The sequence below is a fragment of the Crocuta crocuta genome, unplaced genomic scaffold, assembly GCF_008692635.1.
Source record: "Crocuta crocuta isolate KB4526 unplaced genomic scaffold, BGI_CrCroc_1.0 scaffold147, whole genome shotgun sequence".
Taxonomy (NCBI): Eukaryota; Metazoa; Chordata; class Mammalia; order Carnivora; family Hyaenidae; genus Crocuta; species Crocuta crocuta.
In genome coordinates this window covers 1,810,335-1,830,701 of record NW_027532594.1, presented here as the reverse complement: position 1 = coordinate 1,830,701, position 20,367 = coordinate 1,810,335, and the positions used below count along the sequence as shown (strand labels likewise).

General features: G+C 38.8%; 1 protein-coding gene across 1 annotated transcript in view; it reads left to right on the top strand.

Annotated features, from left to right (window-relative positions):
* Nucleotides 1–20,367, top strand: part of PREP (prolyl endopeptidase) — a 115,743-nt gene that overhangs the window by 46,264 nt on the left and 49,112 nt on the right. The window contains exons 7-9 of the mRNA XM_077780038.1: nt 539–644; nt 14,221–14,412; nt 18,976–19,173. Of these exons, the coding sequence (XP_077636164.1) occupies nt 539–644; nt 14,221–14,412; nt 18,976–19,173 (496 nt within the window). The remainder of the gene's footprint in view (nt 1–538; nt 645–14,220; nt 14,413–18,975; nt 19,174–20,367) is intronic.

Here is a 20,367-nt window from a genome sequence, read left to right as displayed (position 1 = left end):
TGAGATTCTCCTATTTAATGCTATAAAGGAAGTCTACAGAAGCACAGACTTTTGGTCTTTGACCTCTTGTTGGAGAAGTGACTAGATATCCAGAAAGAGTTGTTCCAAAGCAACCGGATGATGCCAGTAGTGCATCATGCCCATTTTGCTAATTCTTACTCATTTACAACAATTTTAAAATCTGCAACCCATGACAAAATTTCAAAGTCAGGGATATTGATATTCAAAATGCAGATTGCATGTATTTTCGGTTAAAGAATAGACTATAAATTTAAATAAAGATCACATTGAGTTATGACGTTCAGTTTTATCTACTGATATTTTCTACTTGAATATTTCACTGTTTTTTAAACTGTGATGTAAGTGCAAAATAAGTGAAAGTTGATGTTTGTCTTTTTTTTTCTAACTTTCTTAGCCACATATAAATTTGGAACGGACATGTTGCACTTAAGGTTAGCCTGTAGTTTTTACTTAACCGTGCTTTCACAAAAAAAGATTTTCTAATCAGTCCCCTGCACTGTTTTTATTTCCTTCCTAGTTGTCTGACGATGGTCGCTATGTCTTATTATCAATAAGGGAGGGATGTGATCCAGTAAACCGACTCTGGTACTGTGACCTACAGCAGGAATCCAATGGCATCACTGGTAAGTTATCTTTCAAACAGGTAATTATTCCAGAAAGCTCAATTAAAAAAGCAATTATGTTGGTCTTCTAATTGATTTCCCAAGAAACCTTCCATTCAACCACATCATCTCAGTTCATATTTTTTCTTTCAGTATTGTTCCATAAAATGAAGAAAAATTGAATCAAGCTCATTTGTTGGCTCTAGCATTTTCTCCATAGATTGAGGTTAACCATGTATTTTGTGTATGAATGTGAAAATGTCCTGTGAATATTGCAGTTGAAGAGTGTTAAGGAGAAACTAGCCCTTTGGTCTGTAAACCCTTATAATTGTCTAGATGTAATGGTGCAAACTGTCAGAGCCTAAGGTAAGAGACTGGGGAGAATTTGCCAGGTTAACAGGTTCTTAAGACTGTTTCTTAACACTGAGCCACATGCACAGTAACAGCCTAGTTTGCTTCCTGGAAAGCCTTCTTCATCATGATAGCAAGCATAGTACAGCTAGTTACAAATTGTGGAGGTGACTCATTTTCAATGTTGTTCTCTTTGAACATCTGTGTCATACCAGCACCATCCTCAAGCATGAAAGCTTTCCAGCTGCATAATGTCCTATGCTGAGAATTCCCAGACCCAGAAACTGTACAGATAGGCTGGCACTCAGATAAGGGCACCAAACTAATCACCTGTTTTCTGGTTAATGTAAAATAAATAAATATTAGATATAGTGACACAGATTTTCAAACTATACAATATTGAGTGCACTTCTAATTATTAATTAGATTACTTCATTATTTATGTTACTTTATGGTAAGAAAATATACAGTTGTTGTTTTTCTTATCGATCGGGCATTGCATCATTTTTAAACTTCCCTGAACAAGATTGGCATCCTGACATTCTTAGATACTGCAGAGTGCCATTCACAGATACCGCAGCATGAAGTCCACAGATTTATTCAGGTGTGAAGTATGTATCCATTTCATGAAGACATATGAGGGTTTGTTTTTTTTTTTTTCCTGTTAAAAAAAAAAGATGCACCCATTTTGATCTCAAAAGACAATTGTATCAACCATGTTAGTTTTCACATTCTTTGACAGGAGCAAAGCCAGAACCCAAGAATTGCTCAGATGAGTTGTGAGTCTAGGTGTACACAGACCTGAACCTCTGAAGAATGAAATCCGAAACAAACAGTGACTAGCTGTTTCTGTGCTGTCATCCTGACTGTATTCCTGTGTGAGGCCAAGATGGTGGGAAGGACTTTGCCTTTCTCCAGTTTTTATTAAATTTTTATTAAAAATTCCAGTTACAGCCATCTCCCTCTAGAGAGTGCTGGTTTCATTTTTTATTTATTACCTTGTTATATCTTCAAATTATTAGATAGACTTGTTATTAAATGATATATGTTACAAAAAACACAGATTGCTTAATTTATTCTAAATATGGAGAAGAGAATTTCTTCCTGGTACACTGAGGTTGGATTGTTGTGTCCACTTTAATAATAGTAATGCGTTGAGTGAAACTTACAAGGGCTGGCAGAACTGGGGGAAACCGTTTTCTTCCAGATCCCTTAGTCCTTATCTGGTTTTTTTTCACCTTACATACTTTTTATCCCTCGATTTATCATTGCCTCTTTACTGAGGAATTAGAGAACAGGCTATAGGACCCAGAGACTGAGATTCTGGAAGGAGGACAGTTTGGAGGTTCACCAGGCCATCACAAATAGAATTCCAGACACTCAAGCCCTGGAGGAACATGAAGGAGATAAAAGGGAAGCATCTAAAAAATCATAAATGACTATGATGCATTCAGATAGGAAGACCCTATTTACAAAATAAGCCACGTCCTGCCCTGCCCTCACAATTTGATCTTATCCTTGAATTACCTTGTCTTCTCCGCTTCTTAGGTGGTTTTTTCCAACTTAGGTAAAGAACCCAGTGCAGAGTAAGCATTCAGCAAATGTTAGCAATTATTATTTTCTTAAGTTCTCTCTTTTTCTTTTTAATACGTTCAGAGGAACTTTAAGCTTATTTTGTCATGATCTGAACATGATCCAGATGTATGTTTGACAGGACTGTGCGTAAACCTATAAATTTATTTGGTATTAGACCTCTCAGTGGAACCATGTATTTTGTTCTTGGTCTTGTCCCCACCCCACCCCCCCGCAACTTTTATGTATGCTCTACATCCAATGTGGGTCTTGAACTTACAACCCCAAGATCAAGAATCTCATGCTCTACTGACTGACCCAGCCACATGCTCCCTAACCACATATTACTTGTTAAAGTTATCCCTGGGTATTTTGTATTTGTGAGCTATTGATGGCTTGTGAAGGTGTCTGTCAAGGTTTAACCAGAGAAGCAGAGCCAGTAGGAGATCTACATTAAGACCTGTATTTTAAGAAATGGGCTTATGTGATTGTGGTACTAGCTAGTTAAGTCTGAAATTAATAGGGCAGGCCTTCAGGAAGAACAGACTTGAACTCTCAGGCACAGGCTGCAGCTGCTGTCCGCAGGTAGTATTTATTCCCTTTTGGGAAGCCTGGCTCCACTAGAAGGTGTTTCACCTGATTGAATTATCTAGCATAGTCTCCTTTGCTTAAAGTCAACTGATCATGCTCTTTAATCACATCTACAAAATACCTTCACAGTAACACCTAGATTAGTGTTTGATTGATTAACTCAGGACATTAGCCTAGCCAAGTTGACATTTCAAAAAGACCGTCACAGTGACCTCACAGAAAGCCACATGGAGAGGAATAGAGCAAACAAGTTTTATAATGCTAACCTGATTTCATTTTCTAATAAGGTTACTAAAATGACCAGTGTTTGGAATTCATTGAGGCACTTAGAAAAACATGTGATATCCTATAGACTTTGAAGTGAATAATAGGATAGGTGGATTTGAAGCTGTTGATTCGTACACTGATATGCATACTGAACGCACTGGAGAATGTTTTCCACTAATAGCTGTTAAATTCTGGAGGTAGCCAAGCCTGCCATCTTTTTTAAATTACTGCTTTACTAGCATTAAATTTGTGGGTAATATAAACCTCAGAGTAGTTACTCTTTTGCATGGCAGTTCTGGGATTCTGAAAGCTCTTGACAGTTACAGTGATTGGCCAGTGCTAATATAATGAAATGGAAATCCATTTGCACGCTTGGGTTCAAAGTCAATCGCATAGGACAAGATCAGAGAGATCTTGTTTGTTTTTTTTTGTTTTTTTAATTAATTGTTCATTATGAGTCAATAATAGGATTATGACTATTTAAAGAAACAAGTACTATATATGACTTGAATTGTTGAAGACATTAAGTAAAGTATATTTAGTTTATAACAGGAAGCACAGCAGATTGAGATGGTGATCATTAAAAAGTTTTAAATACCCCTATTAATTATAGTTGGATATATTGAAACAATAACCAGAACACTTTCAAATCAGATTTAAATTTCAGTCTCAGCTCCATAACTAAATAGCTGGTGAGCCAGGGATGGGAATGTTTTCTCTCAATGTTTCCATTATTTCTATGACTACAGTTGTGGAAGTAATACCTACTTCATGAGGAATTGTGAGGAATAATGAAGAGGTATGGGACAGGGCTTAGCAGAGTTTCTGGCATATAGTAGTATCTCAAGGATTCCTCCTTTCTTTTTTCCTTTGTTTCTTGCCTCAAAGAAGAAGATTTGGAATCAGTACACTTTGGTTTTGGGTAACATTGTAAAATAGATTGAGAATGTCCCAGAATAAATGGTTGTCTTCAGTATCAAAGCTACTCTAAAGACAGATCTTGTTATTGACTTGTTTTCTGCAAAACCAGATTCATAATCAAAGAAAGGTCCTTTCATTGACTAAAACATAAATAGGTATGCCTCTAAGTGTGAGACTGTGTGGGAAATTGTCTAATTATATATAGGTTGATAATTGAAATTTCGGGGGTTTATATGCCCAGTTGGTAACCATTACTACTGCCAAGGATCTTTTTCTTGCTATTTCCTTACCTGCTCCCCCATTTTTGTTATATTTGTTAAACTAAGGGAAGAATAGTTAACATTTAACTTAAATGCTAAATGTGCCAGTTAACTATTTGATGAGTTAGACTTGAATAGCCAGTGACTGAAAACTGAATCCAATGTTATGAAATCCTTCATTTTTAAAATGTTATTTATTTATCTATCTATCTATCTATTTATTTATTTTTGAGAGAGAAGGGGGAAGGATGGGAGAGGGACAGAGGGAGAGAGAAAATCCCAAGTAGGCACCATGCTGTCAGCACAGAGCCCAGGACCTGACGTGGGGCCCAATCCCAGGAACTGTAACATCATGATCTGAGATGAAATCAAGAGTAGGAAGCTTCAAAGACTGAGCCACTTAGGCACCTCTGAAATCTTTCATTTTGTATTGCTGAAATTTGTAACCTAAAGCCTTTTTGCTATGATTTTAATCCTTTTTACCTTAAGGGCAGGGAGAATTCTCAGCATTTTCATGTAAATTAATTCTTTGTTTATTAGGGCACTGCTGAATTGCTTGTCTGAAAAACTAAATAATCTCACTTAGGTCGCATTTCTGCCCCTGTGCATTTTGAAATGAGAATCACAAAAAGCACAAAAAAGTAGCCGATGGCTATATAGTATCATAGGAAAAAAGCACATAGAGAAAACAAAACTACATAAAAACAGGATGGAAAAAAAGTCTTAGAATATCAAGGGTTAAAAGAGTTCCCCTTGAAACTAGATTCCTTTGTCATTTACTTTTGTCATGTACATTTCTGTTTCTCTTCCCCAACCTTCTGACCATTTTCCTGCTCACCACTCTGTTTGCTTGATCTCTCACCTGTTACCCTTTGCCTCTCTTTGGAGAACTTCATTTCCATCATTTACATGTGTAGTATTTTTACTTAATAATATGAACATATTGTGGAAAGGCACCTGTAGCCTTTCCACTGGAACTGCGGTTCAGGTTGGTGGCTGCTCCTTTCCTGACCTTTCTGAGCAGGTAACACCTCTGTCTTCCCTTATTCACCATCGTGTAGAAACAGCACTACACATATCATCTAGACCTTAGAAGTTTGTGTACAGTTTCCTAGGTGTTCAAAACAGCTAAGCAGGTGCCCTCCAAAGAATATCACACCCTCTTCTGTGCTGGCTGCCAGAGACGTCTTCTGAGTTGCTATCTTCTTTCTTTTGGGAAGAGGGATTTTTGCCCTAACAGTTCCCACATGGTTGACACCTTTTCTTCTGCAGTTGGCTTTTCTCTTCCTTTCCCCTACTCTGATTTCTTTCTCTCACTGTACAAAAACAAACAACCAACAACAACAACACTGTGTGTGAGTGAGTGTGAGCTGCATGAGATCAGGGACCTTGTCTGTGTTGTTCCCTGGAGTGCCCAGCACCTTGAACGGTGCCAACAGATAACAAGGAGTCTGTCTTTGGCCGGATGTTAGTCGGACATCCGACTAAGCCCTCTTCTCAACCAGGCCTCAGCCTTGGTTCCTCAGCCTCCTACTCCTTTGTTGGGCCAGCACAGCTCAGTTGTAGCAAGAATCTTACTAAATCAGTTTAAAGAGAATCCTCTACCCTCCATCTCTGATCACCCTTGATATCTGATCAGATTCCTCATCCCTCCCTTTCGTGATATCTGATTACCTTGACCTGCCTTCACCATGAATACTAGTAGGTCATTTTAACAAACATCCCCTACTCCATGTATCCTCTTAGTGACCACCCCTCTGTCCGTTCTGCTCATCGACTATAAATCCCCAGCTCCCTTTTTTGTTTTTGGAGTTAAGCCTGCTCTCTCTCTTTCTCTCCGTCTCTCTTATTGATGTAGTCTTGACACCTATCTCGGGAGTCCTGAGTAAAGTTTTCTTTACCATTTTAACAAATGTGAGATAATACTTTTCTTTCACATAGATTCCTAGAAGGTGGTACCAGCTTGTCTTGAATGATGTTGTTGCTCTTTATGGCTCAGGTGGCCCTGCTTTTATAAGCCATTCTTCATCAGTAACTTTCATTTTCCTGTAAGCGTTTTGAATCTTCATTTTTCTGGCCTTCTAATTTTTTTTAGTTACATTTTTATCCTTTATGAAACTCTAAGAATGATGAGTAAGTACAGACCGTGTTTCTCCAGTTGTGTATATTGTATGAGCAGAAGATTTTTCCTTCTCTTTTTCTGTTCCTTGTTTAAGATCAAAAGTGAAGAACCACTTAGGACACCAGGCTGGCATGACAATTTAATAGTTCTGCAGTAGAAAAGACAGCTGGGGCTTGACTCCTGTGATTCTTAATGTGATTCATGCCTACAGATTAATTGAAATTAATCATCCTGAACCTTGGAAGAAAATGATTTGTGTCTGGATTTTCATAGTTATGTTTTCTGTATTTAATTAAGAATTTTAAAAATGATATATATATATTTCATTTCCTAAGTTTATTATCCTATTTTGAATATGCAGTTGACCTTTGAACAACCCAGACTGAGCTGTGCAGGTCCACTTATACGTGGATTTTTGTTATTTTTAATAATGAATACAGTATTGTACTATAAGTGTATTTTCTCTTATGAATTTTTAAATGTTCAGTTTTCTCTAGGTAACCTTATTATAAGGATACAATATATAATACATATAAGGTGACAAAATATGTGTTAATGGGTTGGTTTTGTTATCAGTAAGGCTTCTAGTCAACAGTCTATTCTTAGTAAAGTTTCGGAGGAGTCAAAAATTATATGTGGATTTTTGACTGTGCAGGGCGTCGGTATCCCTGTCCCCCACATTGTTCAAGGGTCAACATATATATAAAGTTACTTCCTATGAACTAAATTCAGAATAAATTTTCACAGATTTTCTATATTATAGTTAAAGATCAGGCCTTAGATCTGCTCTTTTTTCAAGTATGTGGACTTTAAAAATTTTTATTAAAATTTTATGTATACATTAAGTATATAATAATGGTTTTCAACATACTTTTATGCATATTTATCTTAGTGTTCAATATAAATATTTAACTTTCTAAATATTTTCATTGGAAAAGTATGAGATTACTACTTTAACATTTGGCTGCTTCCGTTGTCTCACACTCAACAAATAGATTATGTCTCAGTCTAAAATGTGGGATTGTGTAAGCGTCATATATTTAGTTACAAAGCACACATGTATCGGTGCCCCACTCTGGGCTGTCATTTCTGCTGGACGGTACCTGAGAGATCGCCCATGCGCAGCTTCAGGGCGTATCAGCAGTGCTGTGGCCCAGCCCACGTGTCCAGGCTACAGTTGGGAGATCTCTACAGTTTGAAAACTCAAAACTCCCTCCCTTTCCCCTCTGCTTTCTTTATTTTGTTTCCTCTCTCTTTGGTTCTTTGATTTTTCTGTTAAAGTTCAGATACTTTATTTCCTATTTTATAGGGTAAACAGCATCAAAAGAGACGCTGACCATTTGGCCCTATTCTGAATGCATTTAAACTTGTGTTAGTTTTTAAACAGAATCCTTAGGTAGCAATTATTAGGTGAAAAGCACTGTCAGTGTCTAAAGTCCTTGTTAGTAACATGACACACTTAACACGCCCATGTAGCCATCTTAAGACACGCCCGAAGTGGTCTTTTGCTCGTATCTCAGCATTTCTGAAGTGTTTGGCAGAAAAGACAGATGGTGCTGACATAATTGATTTCTGTAAGGAAATACCAGCTTATCCTTACTTCATCCAGACTTTACTAACCTGTCCCTCTGCTTTTTCCTTTTTTGCTGAAAATTCGATCCTTGTGGACTGATGAAGTTTTCAGCACTCAGCCTGTCTGTGTTTTAGTGCTTCCATGTCATTCATGTAAAATGGATCTCTTCTGCATAAGAAATGAATCTACACTGCATGCTACACATAACAATAAGAGGAACCTCGGTGTTTGTCAGACACTGAAATTGTCCATTCGGCCGTCTCTAGCTAATGCAGGGCACATGACCTCTTGTTTCTAGGTAGCTGAGGCAAGGCTGACTCGGTTCATGCCTCATGGGGCTAGGGCATCTTTTAGGAGTGGTGTGGAAGGGGGAGATAAACATTGGGGAAACTTGTGGAAGGGGGAGATAAACATCAGGGAAACTTGAAACAAACAAATTGTCCAGAGTTTCACAAACTCAGCTGAGTGAGTGTTAAGAGCCAGACCAAAAGGCGAGGAGGGCTTCTATGAAAGGCAGGGAGTTATTAGAAAATAGTGTGTATTTCAGAGTGGGAATGCAAAACAAAAGGAATTGGAACATCAAAAGATAGCATAAAAATATGCAAAACATTAATTTTGAAGTAAAATAAGTAATAGTGATAAAATTAGTATTTTTTTTCTAATTTTACAATGAGCGATTCTAAAGGTTTAGTCTAGGAAAATAGCTGTGTGCAGTGACAGATGGAAATTAGATTTTAAAAGTTCACTATTAACAAATCATGCTGTTCAGAAGCCACATTTAGCTTATTTTTGTCATTTGAAGAAGCTGGGATTATTTGGAATAGTAGTAAGCATTGACTGTTTAGCATTTGCTGTGTGCCAGATTCTGAGCTACAAATGTAGATCATTCATTTAGTCTTCTCAGCAACCTCTGAGGAGCACATGCTGTTATCCCCAGGAAACGGGATGGTGAGGCCAATTCGCTTTCCTGATGGCATGTAAAGATTCAGACTCCCGTCACTTGAAACTCCCAAGCCTGTATTCTAACCATCCCCGTGAGGCAGCTGGGATGGAAGGAAGGTGTCTGCCCTCTCAGTTTCAGGGCATGACTTCACTTTGTATTTGCTTATTGTCGTTGCATAGTGTTTCAGAAAGTATAAAAGCACTTTGTGGCTCCTATCGCTAGAGAGCTTACAAAACATTTTCTATGGGACATAGTTAATACCATTGATTTTCAAAGAAAGCAATAAAAGTAATGAGTTTGCTCTCGGGAAAGTGTAAGATGACTTATTTTAAGCTAACCTTCACTCAGCAAACAAATCATTCTCCCACCAAGCACCCGGTCTATAAAAAGTAATTTTAACTATAACGTGGAGAAGTTTGGGAATTGAATTCTGTTGGCGTCAGAGTGAATAATGCCACTTACAAAGAAAAGAACCTCAGAAAATGTTGGCAGAAAGTGAGATGGTTTGGGAGTTAAGCCATGTTTCTTTTTTAAATTAATTTTTCTATTTTCCATTTAAATCAATAGCATTTTAACTTGTGAATAACAAAACTGAGTGAGCCCCATTGTTCAACCAAAATACAATTTCTCTTGAATTATTTTGTGCCAAATCCCCGAGGAGCAGGGTTTTCAAGAGAGTGAAAGGATTTCGTGAACACCTTTTTAAACATGCTGCCTTTGAATCTCATTTGTATAAATCCAGCTACATAGCTAAATTTGAATGAATTTATGACTTGTGGTATTTATTTATGACTCAGGTTAATACTCCAGGATTTGGTAGATAGCAACCACAAACTTTGTTGTTTCGGTGTTCCCTGGGGCTTGATTATTTGAAACAAGTGTGCCACACATCTTCAAGCTCTCCTGATTATACAGAGGTCCTGAAGGAAATTTCTACTGTGTTTTGCCTTTGGTAGATATTTCAGTGACTTTTTGTGTTGGGGGTGAGGTGGCTAGGGTCATAATAAATATCACTACAGTGGCTGCAAGACCTTTTCAGGCAGAAAGCATAAGATGGTTACTCTTGAGAAAAAAAGGTTGCACATCAGGAAATGGTTTATTGTCAGGGGGCCATTTAAGGACTCTGACATTTTTCTGAACCAAGATTCTGTGTCTACAAATGTCATAGTCCAGAAAATTGTGATGCGTCATTCTTACTATAAACAGATGTACCTTTCTGATTATCTGCAGTTCTTGCGTTGCTAGCCAGGCTTTTTTAATTTCTTTACTTATTCTTCTAAGGAATAGTTTTTGGTTTTTCCCCTTTTAAAGCATTGTTTTATGTAAATTAAAATGAGGTTATCTTTGAGCAGTCACCTGCTTTTGAGGTTAGCAGTTTGCCACTGAAAAGAAAATTGAAACTTGAATTCACAGCTTAACCTTTATAAAAATTAATCATAAGGATTTCTCTTTGAGGGAGTTCAGCAAATTATATATTCTGAGTAACCTCCCAATTGAAACAACTGAAATGCTGTAAAAAGTTTATAAAATATCTTTCTAAATATATTGCTAAGTTGGCACAAAAGAAGTGAAACCATAGAGACCAAAGATAAAATGAATGCAGGAATCCTGGATTGTTCCGGAATGTTCCCGGGCTTTGGGTTTCCATCTGATGGCCACCTAGGGCAAGGGGGATAGAAGATAAAAACCTCTGGTTCTCCATATTGGACAGTCTAATGAGAGATATTCTCAATGAAATGGTGATTAAGAAATAAACCTACCAGTAGTGAAGCTGGGAGCAAGAGGTTGGGGAAAGGGAAGGTGTAGGAAGAAAACCTGCCTATTTTTACCTTGGCACTAGTGAAAGAGAGGGAGAGGCAGGATGTGAATTCTCCTAAAACATGAGAAAGGCTGACATGGGTACAGGTTGTCTTGATTGTCCCTCCAAGGTCCAAAAATCCTTATGCCAAGAATTTAACGTAAAGGGCTCACAGATTGGTTGCCTCCCAACTGGCAAACAGAAGCCAAATACAAGTTTTTCTGGAAGAGTGCCACTTTACTCAGGCCTCCAAGAATTCCCGCAGATAATGTTTCAAGGGAAATCATTTCACAGTCAAAAATCAAAAAAAAGAAGAAGAAGAAGAAGAAAAGAAATCACAAGTCAGACAAAGAAACTCAGTAGCATGAGAACTAGAGCAACAGAAGCACCAGAGTGGAATTACCACGTCCTAATGTAAATACGTTTTAAATTTAAATACACTTTAAAAAATAAACAATGTGATGCTGCTTTTACAAAAAATAAAGAAGAAGCTTGGAAGCATAATCAAGAAACAACATCCTTTAAAGAATAACCAAACAAATTGGAAGACAACTAAGTAGAATTTCTATAAAGAATATGATTATTAACATTAAAAAATTCAGTTACTAGGTTGAAGAAATTAGACACAGCCAAAGAGAGAATTAATGAAATAGAACATGAATGTAAGGAAATTACCAAGAACGCAGCCCACTAAGAAGTGGAAAGCATGAATGGTTAAGAGACATGAAAAAGAGAAAATCTTTTCAGAAGTGATAAACAACATAATTGGAACCAGTCATTCTGCAGAGGACAACTTGCCCAAGATGTTACTATGAAAATGACATAGTTATCTTAACATTGAAGTAGACTTGAAAAATAAAAAGTAAAAAGCATTGCTAAAGCTAAAACTTCATAACCATAAAAAGTTTGAGTTTTATTTAAATATAATAATTCTAACTTTGTATATATTGAACAGCATAATTTCAAAATACAGAGAACAGAAATTAATAGAAATACAAGTAAAAATTAATCTAATCTACAATCTTAGAGGAACATTTTTAACAGACCTTTTCTGTGCCTGATAGAAAAAATTGGCTCCCCAAATCAGTTAATACATGGATTTGGACAATGTGATTAACATATGACTTACTAGACATATGTGGCATATCACACCCAAAATCTGCAAAATATACATTCTTTTCAGTCACAAGAACATTTAAAAATCATTAAAGGAAATATAATTAGACCATAATGTTTTTCTTAGCAAATTTTAAAAGATTAAGAATCATACAGTGTATTCTTTGAGCACAATGGGATTTAGTCAAAAGTCACTAACAATGATTATAGGAAAACCTCACAAACATAATGTCATATGAAAGACATCAGACACAAAATAATATATGTTGTATGGCTTCACCATACATGAGATTAAGGATAAGACAGAATTAGACTACAGTGTTTATGGGTACATATTGGAGCAGGAAAAGAATAAAGAAAAATAAAGTAATTAATGTAGAAATCAGGATGATGGTTACGTTTGGTGCTAGTGGGGGGAAGAGGCTTGTTCAGAGCATCATGGTGCAAAAAGTGCCCTCTCAGTGTTACGAAAAATGTATTGTCTGTTTTTACATGTGTGTTCTTTCAAGTGAACCTTAAGATGATGTTGTCACATTCCCTAAAAATCTCATTTGAATTTTGACTGGAATTATGATAAATTTATAGATTTCCCCTGAGATTATTTGCACCTTTGAAATATTGAGTTTTCCCATCTAGAGGTATGGTATGTGTTTCCAGTTCTTCAGGGGTTTTGTTGTTTTAGGATTTCTTAGGAAGCTTTTAGAGCTTTCTTCATGTAGATTCCACATGCCGTGTTAAGTGCATTCCTAAGTATAAATTTTGCTTCTATTGTAAGAGAGGGCCCCTCCTCAACCCATATTTTCTAACTGGTTATTGCTGGCATATTAGAAAGCTATAGATTTTATTTAGCTTCCTTGTCTTGTTATTAGTTTTAATTCTAGTCATTCATTTTTAAATAATATTTGTTGAGTTTTTGTTGCGGGGTAGGTATTAGTAATCACTTTATGATAATTTTTTAATTTTTTAATTTACTTGCTCTTCCTAGTTTACACTTGACAAAATGAAGCTTAGCCAGAAATAAAGAGATTGCTCAAGGTCATACAATGAAATAGTGGAGCTGGGGTTTTAATTCAGTTTCTCCTGACCCCCAAAAAATTTCTTTCTACCATGGAAGTATATTTTTCTTGATAAATTTAACTCAACAAAAAATAATATAAAGATATTATGCCATGGAGATGAAGGAGACAATGTAAACTCACCTTGAAAGATTCATTGATAAAAATGAACTATCCAAATTAATGTCGCAATTTCACTGAGAAATTTAAGGCAGGAGATTAATTAGAGAATAGGTAAGATCTGGCAGTGCCTTTCAGTAGTTTAGAAATCATAGAGCTCTTGTTTATAAAACTTTTGAAATGAACTCTGAACGTCTACATCTGATATGTTGTGAAACAGATGTCTTCCCAGTGTTATTTATTTATTTATATTTTTTATTTTTATAAGTGGCATTTAAAGTGTGGATGTATGTGTGTGTGTCTTTTGGGGGGGGAGTGTCTGGGTGTGGGTGTGTGTCTGTGTTTGTATTTGTATCTGGGTTTGATTTGTGGGTATATGTGTGGGTGGGTGTATCTGGGTGTGCATGTGTAGGTGTGTGTGGGTATGTGTGTGTCTGGGTATGCATGTGTGGGTATGCGTGTGTCGGGGTGTGGGTGTATCTGGGTGTGTGTGTATGGGTATGTGTGTCCTGGTATGTGAAATCATCCTGGTTGGGACCACCACTGTAGACCGCAGACGCAAAGAGGAATGACAAAGATGTGCGATGATGTAGTGGCAGTCCAGGTAGAAAGAAGTGCTCGGATTTGAGACATTCAGTGAGAAGAGGATTTATCAGATTACATGGGACAGGGGGCTGAGAGAAGTCCTTCAGTCTCCTTCAGGTTTTCCATGAAAAAGATTTCCTCATATTTTTAAAAACTTTAAAATTTACCCTGCATTTGTCTTTGCTCTTTCTCAAATCTTAGATCTTTTCAGATATTTTGTCTGCCTTGTATTCTGTGGACAGAGAATGCCCTCCCTTCCCCACACGTAAACCACACCATTTTAAACACAGGATTGGTGACGGGGATGCTTGCTCTCTCACCAGGAATCCTGAAGTGGGTAAAACTGATTGACAACTTTGAAGGAGAATATGACTATGTGACCAATGAGGGGACGCTGTTCACGTTCAAGACAAATCGCCATTCGCCCAACTATCGCTTGATCAACATCGACTTCACGGATCCTGAGGAGTCTAAGTGGAAAGTGCTTGTTCCTGAGCACGAGAAAGATGTCTTGGGTAAGATTACATGCTACTTGAACACTGCATGCTTTTGTTTTGGTGAGAAGGTGAACAAATTGTTGCATTTCTCATTCTTTGGTGCTGTGTTACAAGGCAAGGAACCTTCAGCCTTCAGTCTTCCAAAGAATGAAGTATCTAAGTAGTGCAACTAAGTATTTACTAGATGTCATCTTTGTGGCTAGTACCATGTCATGCAGGCTCTTTGTAAAAATTGTGGGAGTATGAATCCAGGCTTTCTTTTTTTAAAATTTATTTTGAGAGAGATAGTGCGTGTACATATGTGCATGAGCAGGGGAGGGTCAGAGAGAGAATCCCAAGCAGGCTCTGCACTGATAGCAAGGGCTCAATTCCATGAACCATGAGATTGTGACCTGAGCCAAAATCAAGAGTCAGACACTTAACCAACCAAGCCACCCAGGCACCCCTGAATTCAGGCTTTCAAAGGTAGTTTTTTAAAAATATCAGTTGTCTCTGTGTAGTTATTGTTTAATAATAATCAGTAACATTTAACTTTTTAAACTATTTAGAATCGACACTTTTAGCTTCTGAGTAACCTTTGGCTGTTTGTATTATCCCTTTTATAGATCTCAGAGTGGATTTACAGTCTTCTTATTAGAAGAAAGAATAGACGGGGTGCCTGGGTGGCTCAGTCAGTTAAGTGTCTGACTTCGGCTGTGAGTTCGGGCCCTATTTTAGGATCTGTGCTGATAGCTCAGAGCCTGGAGCCTGCTTCAGATTTTGTGTCTCCCTCTTTCTCTGCCCATCCCCTACTCATGCTCTATCTCTCTCTTTCTCAAAAATGAATAAACATTTAAAAAGAGAGAGAATAGACTATTGTCATATTTAATTGGAATCCATGGCAGTTGCTGCTGTGTGCACTGAGCTACGTTAGCCTCCTTGAGACCCTCCCTTCTTTCTCAGTTGTTTCAGAGTGCCCTCAAGTTCCTTTTTATTCTTCTTTGTGATTTTCAAAAAATGATACACTGCTTTATAAATTATTCATTGCCTGAAAGCTATTTTGATTAGAATAAGACTCACTAATTTTGCTACAGGTTTTTACACAAAAGGAGAGTCCCTTTACCTTCAAGCGAATGAAGAGTTTCCTCATTGGAGGTGAACTTGGGCTAATGGGTTGAGTAGGGTAAAATCTAGGGCCATCCCAAAATTTGAAGGTATAAGATATAAAATTAGGAAAACAACTTTTGAGATCTGCAAAACAGTTCTGTTGAAAATAAAGCAGTCTTTTTTTTTTTTTTGGTGGTTACGTTTTATTGATCTCTTTTTATAATGTTCTCATTCTTTCTTACCCCAATATGTTCGTTTGTTTTTTTATAATAGTTTATTGTCAAGTTGGTTTCCATTTAACACCCAGTGCTCATCCCCACAAGTGCCCTCCTCCATGCCCATCACCCCCTTTCCCCTCCCCCCACCCCATCTGCCCTCAGTTTGTTCTCGGCATTCAAGAGTCTCTCTTGGTTTGCCTCCCTCCCTCTCCCCCACTAATAAAGCAGTTCATAATGTGATTTTCAGTGAATTAAAGCACAAGTGTTAAGTCCAGGTTTGTATCCTGGAAAAGTAAGGAACTCTTTGTCCCTTGGCTCAAGCCAGTATGCTCTGTGCTTGGCACATTATACCTGGCTGTGCTTAGGGGTAGAAGGGGAAGGCAGGCAGATGATTACGACTGACCGGCTCAGGGACAGCTTCCTGCTGGGCCCTTGTTTCTGTGGGTCCCTCGGCCCTGGAAGAAGCAATACTCTGGGTGTTTGCTTGAGATTCTCCTTCGCCCCTGGGCATCTGGCTGTACCCTACCACCATCTTCTGTACTGAGTCTCCATACCCCTATGGCCAGTTCTATTGGATAGGACCCAAAACGACTCCATGCCTGCTCTTTCCTGCAAAACCCACATCTGCAACTCTTGAGGAGCAGCACATCCCGGGCCCTACCCCTGAAGTACTTAGGTGGCCACTCCGCCTGCTTTCTAGATGTTCAATCATAGGCCCTTTAGTTTCCCAGGTTTGTATTAGGCATCAGCTAATAAGCCTTAATAGGGAGAGAGGCTTAGAGCATAGCAGGCACTCTCTTCAAAGAAATTCCTCCACCATTCTCCTCAAAGCCTTCCATTCGCCCTCTGACCCTCACGTATGTTTCGACGAGGGATCCATGAGCCAAGGAACAGAAGTTTGGCTATTTATGTGAGGAATCTTGTTTTTGTAACATTGGTAGCATGATGGCTTTTGTCCAAATTGAGACAGAATGTCTGCCCAGGGGTAGTAGGAGCCAGTATTTAGTGAATGCTTCCTAAGTGCCACATGAATTGACGTCATATTTGGTGGTCCAGGTGAGCCTTTAGTGGTGAAAATTCTCATGTAAGGTGCCCTTGGTATTTTTCAGGTGCAAGTCAGGTTGCACCTGTGATCCTCATATAGGAAGCTGTCAGAGATAGAAATATTTGCCAAGGCATGTGGGTTCTCTGCCTTTTAAAGTCCCTAAGAAGTGGTTTTAGGTATGTCTTAAGGTGGCAGCCTTTTTCACTTTGGAGATCTAATGAGATGTACATCAATGCTTGGGGATTTTGTAGGGGTTAGGGGGATGATATATTTTTATAATCTTCCTTCTGAAAGGTTATAAGTTCTTTAGACTAGAAAGGGGAAACCTTCAATATTCACTAGAACTCATCAATTCAAAGAGAAGCACTGTTGAATATGCTATATATCATTAGCTCAGAATGCCCTATTGAGATTAAAACTAGAGATGAGTCATAAAGTATAGCCATAAAGTCAGAGCTTTTATTAATGACAGTCTACAAATCACCTTGTCATTTTCTTATTCAGTCTGTCTGTTTTATAATTCTGACGTGCTCCCAGTTAACACAGAGTGATTATTCTTTGACAGAAATAATTTACTTCAGTTTTTCCCCCCATACTTTCTTTAAAACATTAAGGCCACCTGGAATATATTGCTTGATTGAGGCACTTTAAGAAAAATTGCCTTGGAGAATGAGCAGATTACTTTTAGATAGAAGAGTTCTTCCGTCCTCACTTGGCGGAAACACTTACTGTGCTAATCCAAACAACCCAGCACCATCGAGGCCCCGGCTGATCCTCAAGGGTTCCCTCTGGCCGATGTCTTCTTCATATTGATGATAATGTTACAAGCATGAACTGCTAGTTTCTTGGGTTGTAAGAAATGTCAAGAAACTTGCCTCACACCATGAAAGGCTTGTCTTTTCCACATGTTTGAGCAGTTACCTGCCACCCTGTCCTTGCTTCCATTTACCCCAGCGTCTCTCTCCCTGAGGGGCCATCCTTACCTCAAGTTGATCTCCTACACACCAAAATGGGTAGTGCTGTCTGCCTGCCCTCCCTTTCCCTGTCACCCAGCTCACTTCCTGTCCCTGCTCGGTCACTGACAGCACTGAAGCGGCAACCCCGGGAGTTGAGGAGGACTCATCCCTCCCCCTGACTGTCCGTCTCCCCACAGTTAGCACATCCTGATGATTCTTCTTGGGAAACGCCTTTTGTTTCTTTTCTTCCCTCCCTAGACTTCGTCCCAGCATGATTTGACTTGACAGGCTCATGGCAGTGGTATTCCTCGTCTCCCCTCCTTCCTGCCGTATACCTCCATTGTTCTGCACCCTTCGCTGATACCCTCTTTATTTCTGTCACCCTTCAGTCCCCACAGTAACTCCGTAGTAGCGGCTAAGTCAGCACTAAACTCACATCTGTCTGGCTTACCAGATCCCTGGCAGACCCACCACCACCATTTCCACTGGCCCCACACTAAGCGACTTTTTTCTTCTTGAAAATGGATGTTTCCTTCTTGAAAACAAGATGTCACTTGTTCTCTCCACCAGTCTGCCTCCCTCCTTGCTGGTCAGTTGTCTTCCTCTTCTGTCTCTGTTCCCAGCTCTGGCTGTCATCTTGAGTTGGCTGCCCCCGGCCCCTAGTTGGTCCCCCAGAGAACTGTCCTGTCTCTGACACCACCCTAGCCACCCATCGTCTCACAGCCCCATGCTCAAGATGTAGCTAAGTGCTTGCTTGACGGCTCTTGTGTTTTGGGGGTCTGGCCAACTTCTTACTTACCTCTCCTTACATGTTACTACTTGTGTTTTTATACGATTGTGTCTTAAGGACAGAAGTGACATCATCTTCCTGCCTGTTTCTCCGATGCCTTGCGGGTATCTGGCACATACCCAGAGCATAATATATTTTTGTCAAATAAACAATCCCAACAGATGTGGATCATGACTTGGTTTTTTTTGTATTCCTTATATCTCCTATAATATGAGACTGGACACAAAATAAGTAGGCCAGGGCTATTTGTATCCCAAAAGTTTTCATAGAATATTTTGTTTCCTCCAGACATGACAAGACAGTCATTTATTAAAGGAATATTCTGGAGCTAGATGAACGATTAAATCCAATTATAAAATCACTTTGCAAGTCTCATTGCTGCATAGCACAATAGATAATAGCTCAAGAGCTATCATTCAATGAAATAAGTATGCTTCTCATTACTTCCAAAGCCAAGTTAGCTTTTATCTGTTCTTCCCTTTTCAGAATGGGTAGCTTGTGTGAGGTCTAACTTTTTGGTGTTATGCTACCTCCATGATGTGAGGAACGTCCTGCAGCTTCACGACCTGGCCACGGGCGCTCTCCTCAAGACCTTCCCGCTGGAGGTGGGCAGCGTTGTGGGGTACAGCGGTCAGAAGAAGGACACTGAAATCTTCTATCAGTTTACTTCCTTTTTATCTCCAGGTGAGAGAGTCTTTTCACCACTGTTATTCAGCTTAAAAATCAGATGAATGTTTGGGTTTCTTTTGGAAAATGGAAATGTAATGCTGTGTTATTGAAAATCTCATATGCTGTATTATAGCCAGAATTACATAATGAGAATAAAACAGTAAAACAGATGCTTAGAACATGGGGAAATGTGAATGCCTAAAACAGCAAACTCATTCATCTTATACCCTGAATCTCTGTTCTGGGGACAGGACCAACTGTTGTTCTAGGTCGATTTAAAAAATTAGTGTGAACAGGCATAACCTGAGATTCAGCCTCTGGTCTATATGGATCAGGACATACAAAGTGTGGATTAACTTAAAAACATAAAATAAGAATCTGTAGTTCCATCTGACATTAAAAACCTGTTTTCTAAAACAGACTGAGAGTGATGTTTGCTGTCGTTAAATCCAATTAAAATATAACTCTGAAAGTATAGTCTTATATCCTATGAAAAAAAACTTGTTACTTTGGTTCAAAGAAAAAAGAAAAAAAATGCATATAAATTGTGATACTGTGTTCCGTGGGCTGGGTTGATTTTCCCCAAAGTAAACGTAGTTCACTTTTTAAGTTTTTTTTAGTTGGTCACACTCATTTTGGTGTTTTGGTTTTTCCTGCTTCCCCACTTGGCTGCACGGCTTTTGTCGTAGCCACAGCCCCACACATACTCTGATTTGTCCCAGGAGCCTGGCTCTCTTGGCAGCTTGCAGCTGACCGAGCACACTCTATCTTAAAAGCAATCTGGCTGAAAAAATTTTTGCACTTTCCTTGTTCAGGTTTTGAGCTCTCTCACAGCCCTGTCTAGTTTTATAGCACTGGTTTGGTCCCTGGCAAAGTAAGCACACTCAGGGGAGAGAGCGAGGCAGGTGCTGAAGTGGGGTTTCCTCATGGGGTTCGACCGGATGACAGTGATGCTGCATGTACTTTTTTTGTTTTGTGTGTGCGTGTGTGTGTACAGAGCAGGCAATCACGAGGAGTCACAGAGCAGGCAATCACAAGGAGTCTTCTCGTCGTGACAGCTTGCTGTCAGGGTTGTTAAAACCAAAAGAGTGATGTTCTTCTGTAAATAGGTCTGCTGGTATATCCGGAACACCTGGCAAGCTTTACTTTCCCATGTGCCTTTCAGAGGACTCAGGGCAGTGGGGGCGGGGAGGCGGGGAGGCGGGGAGG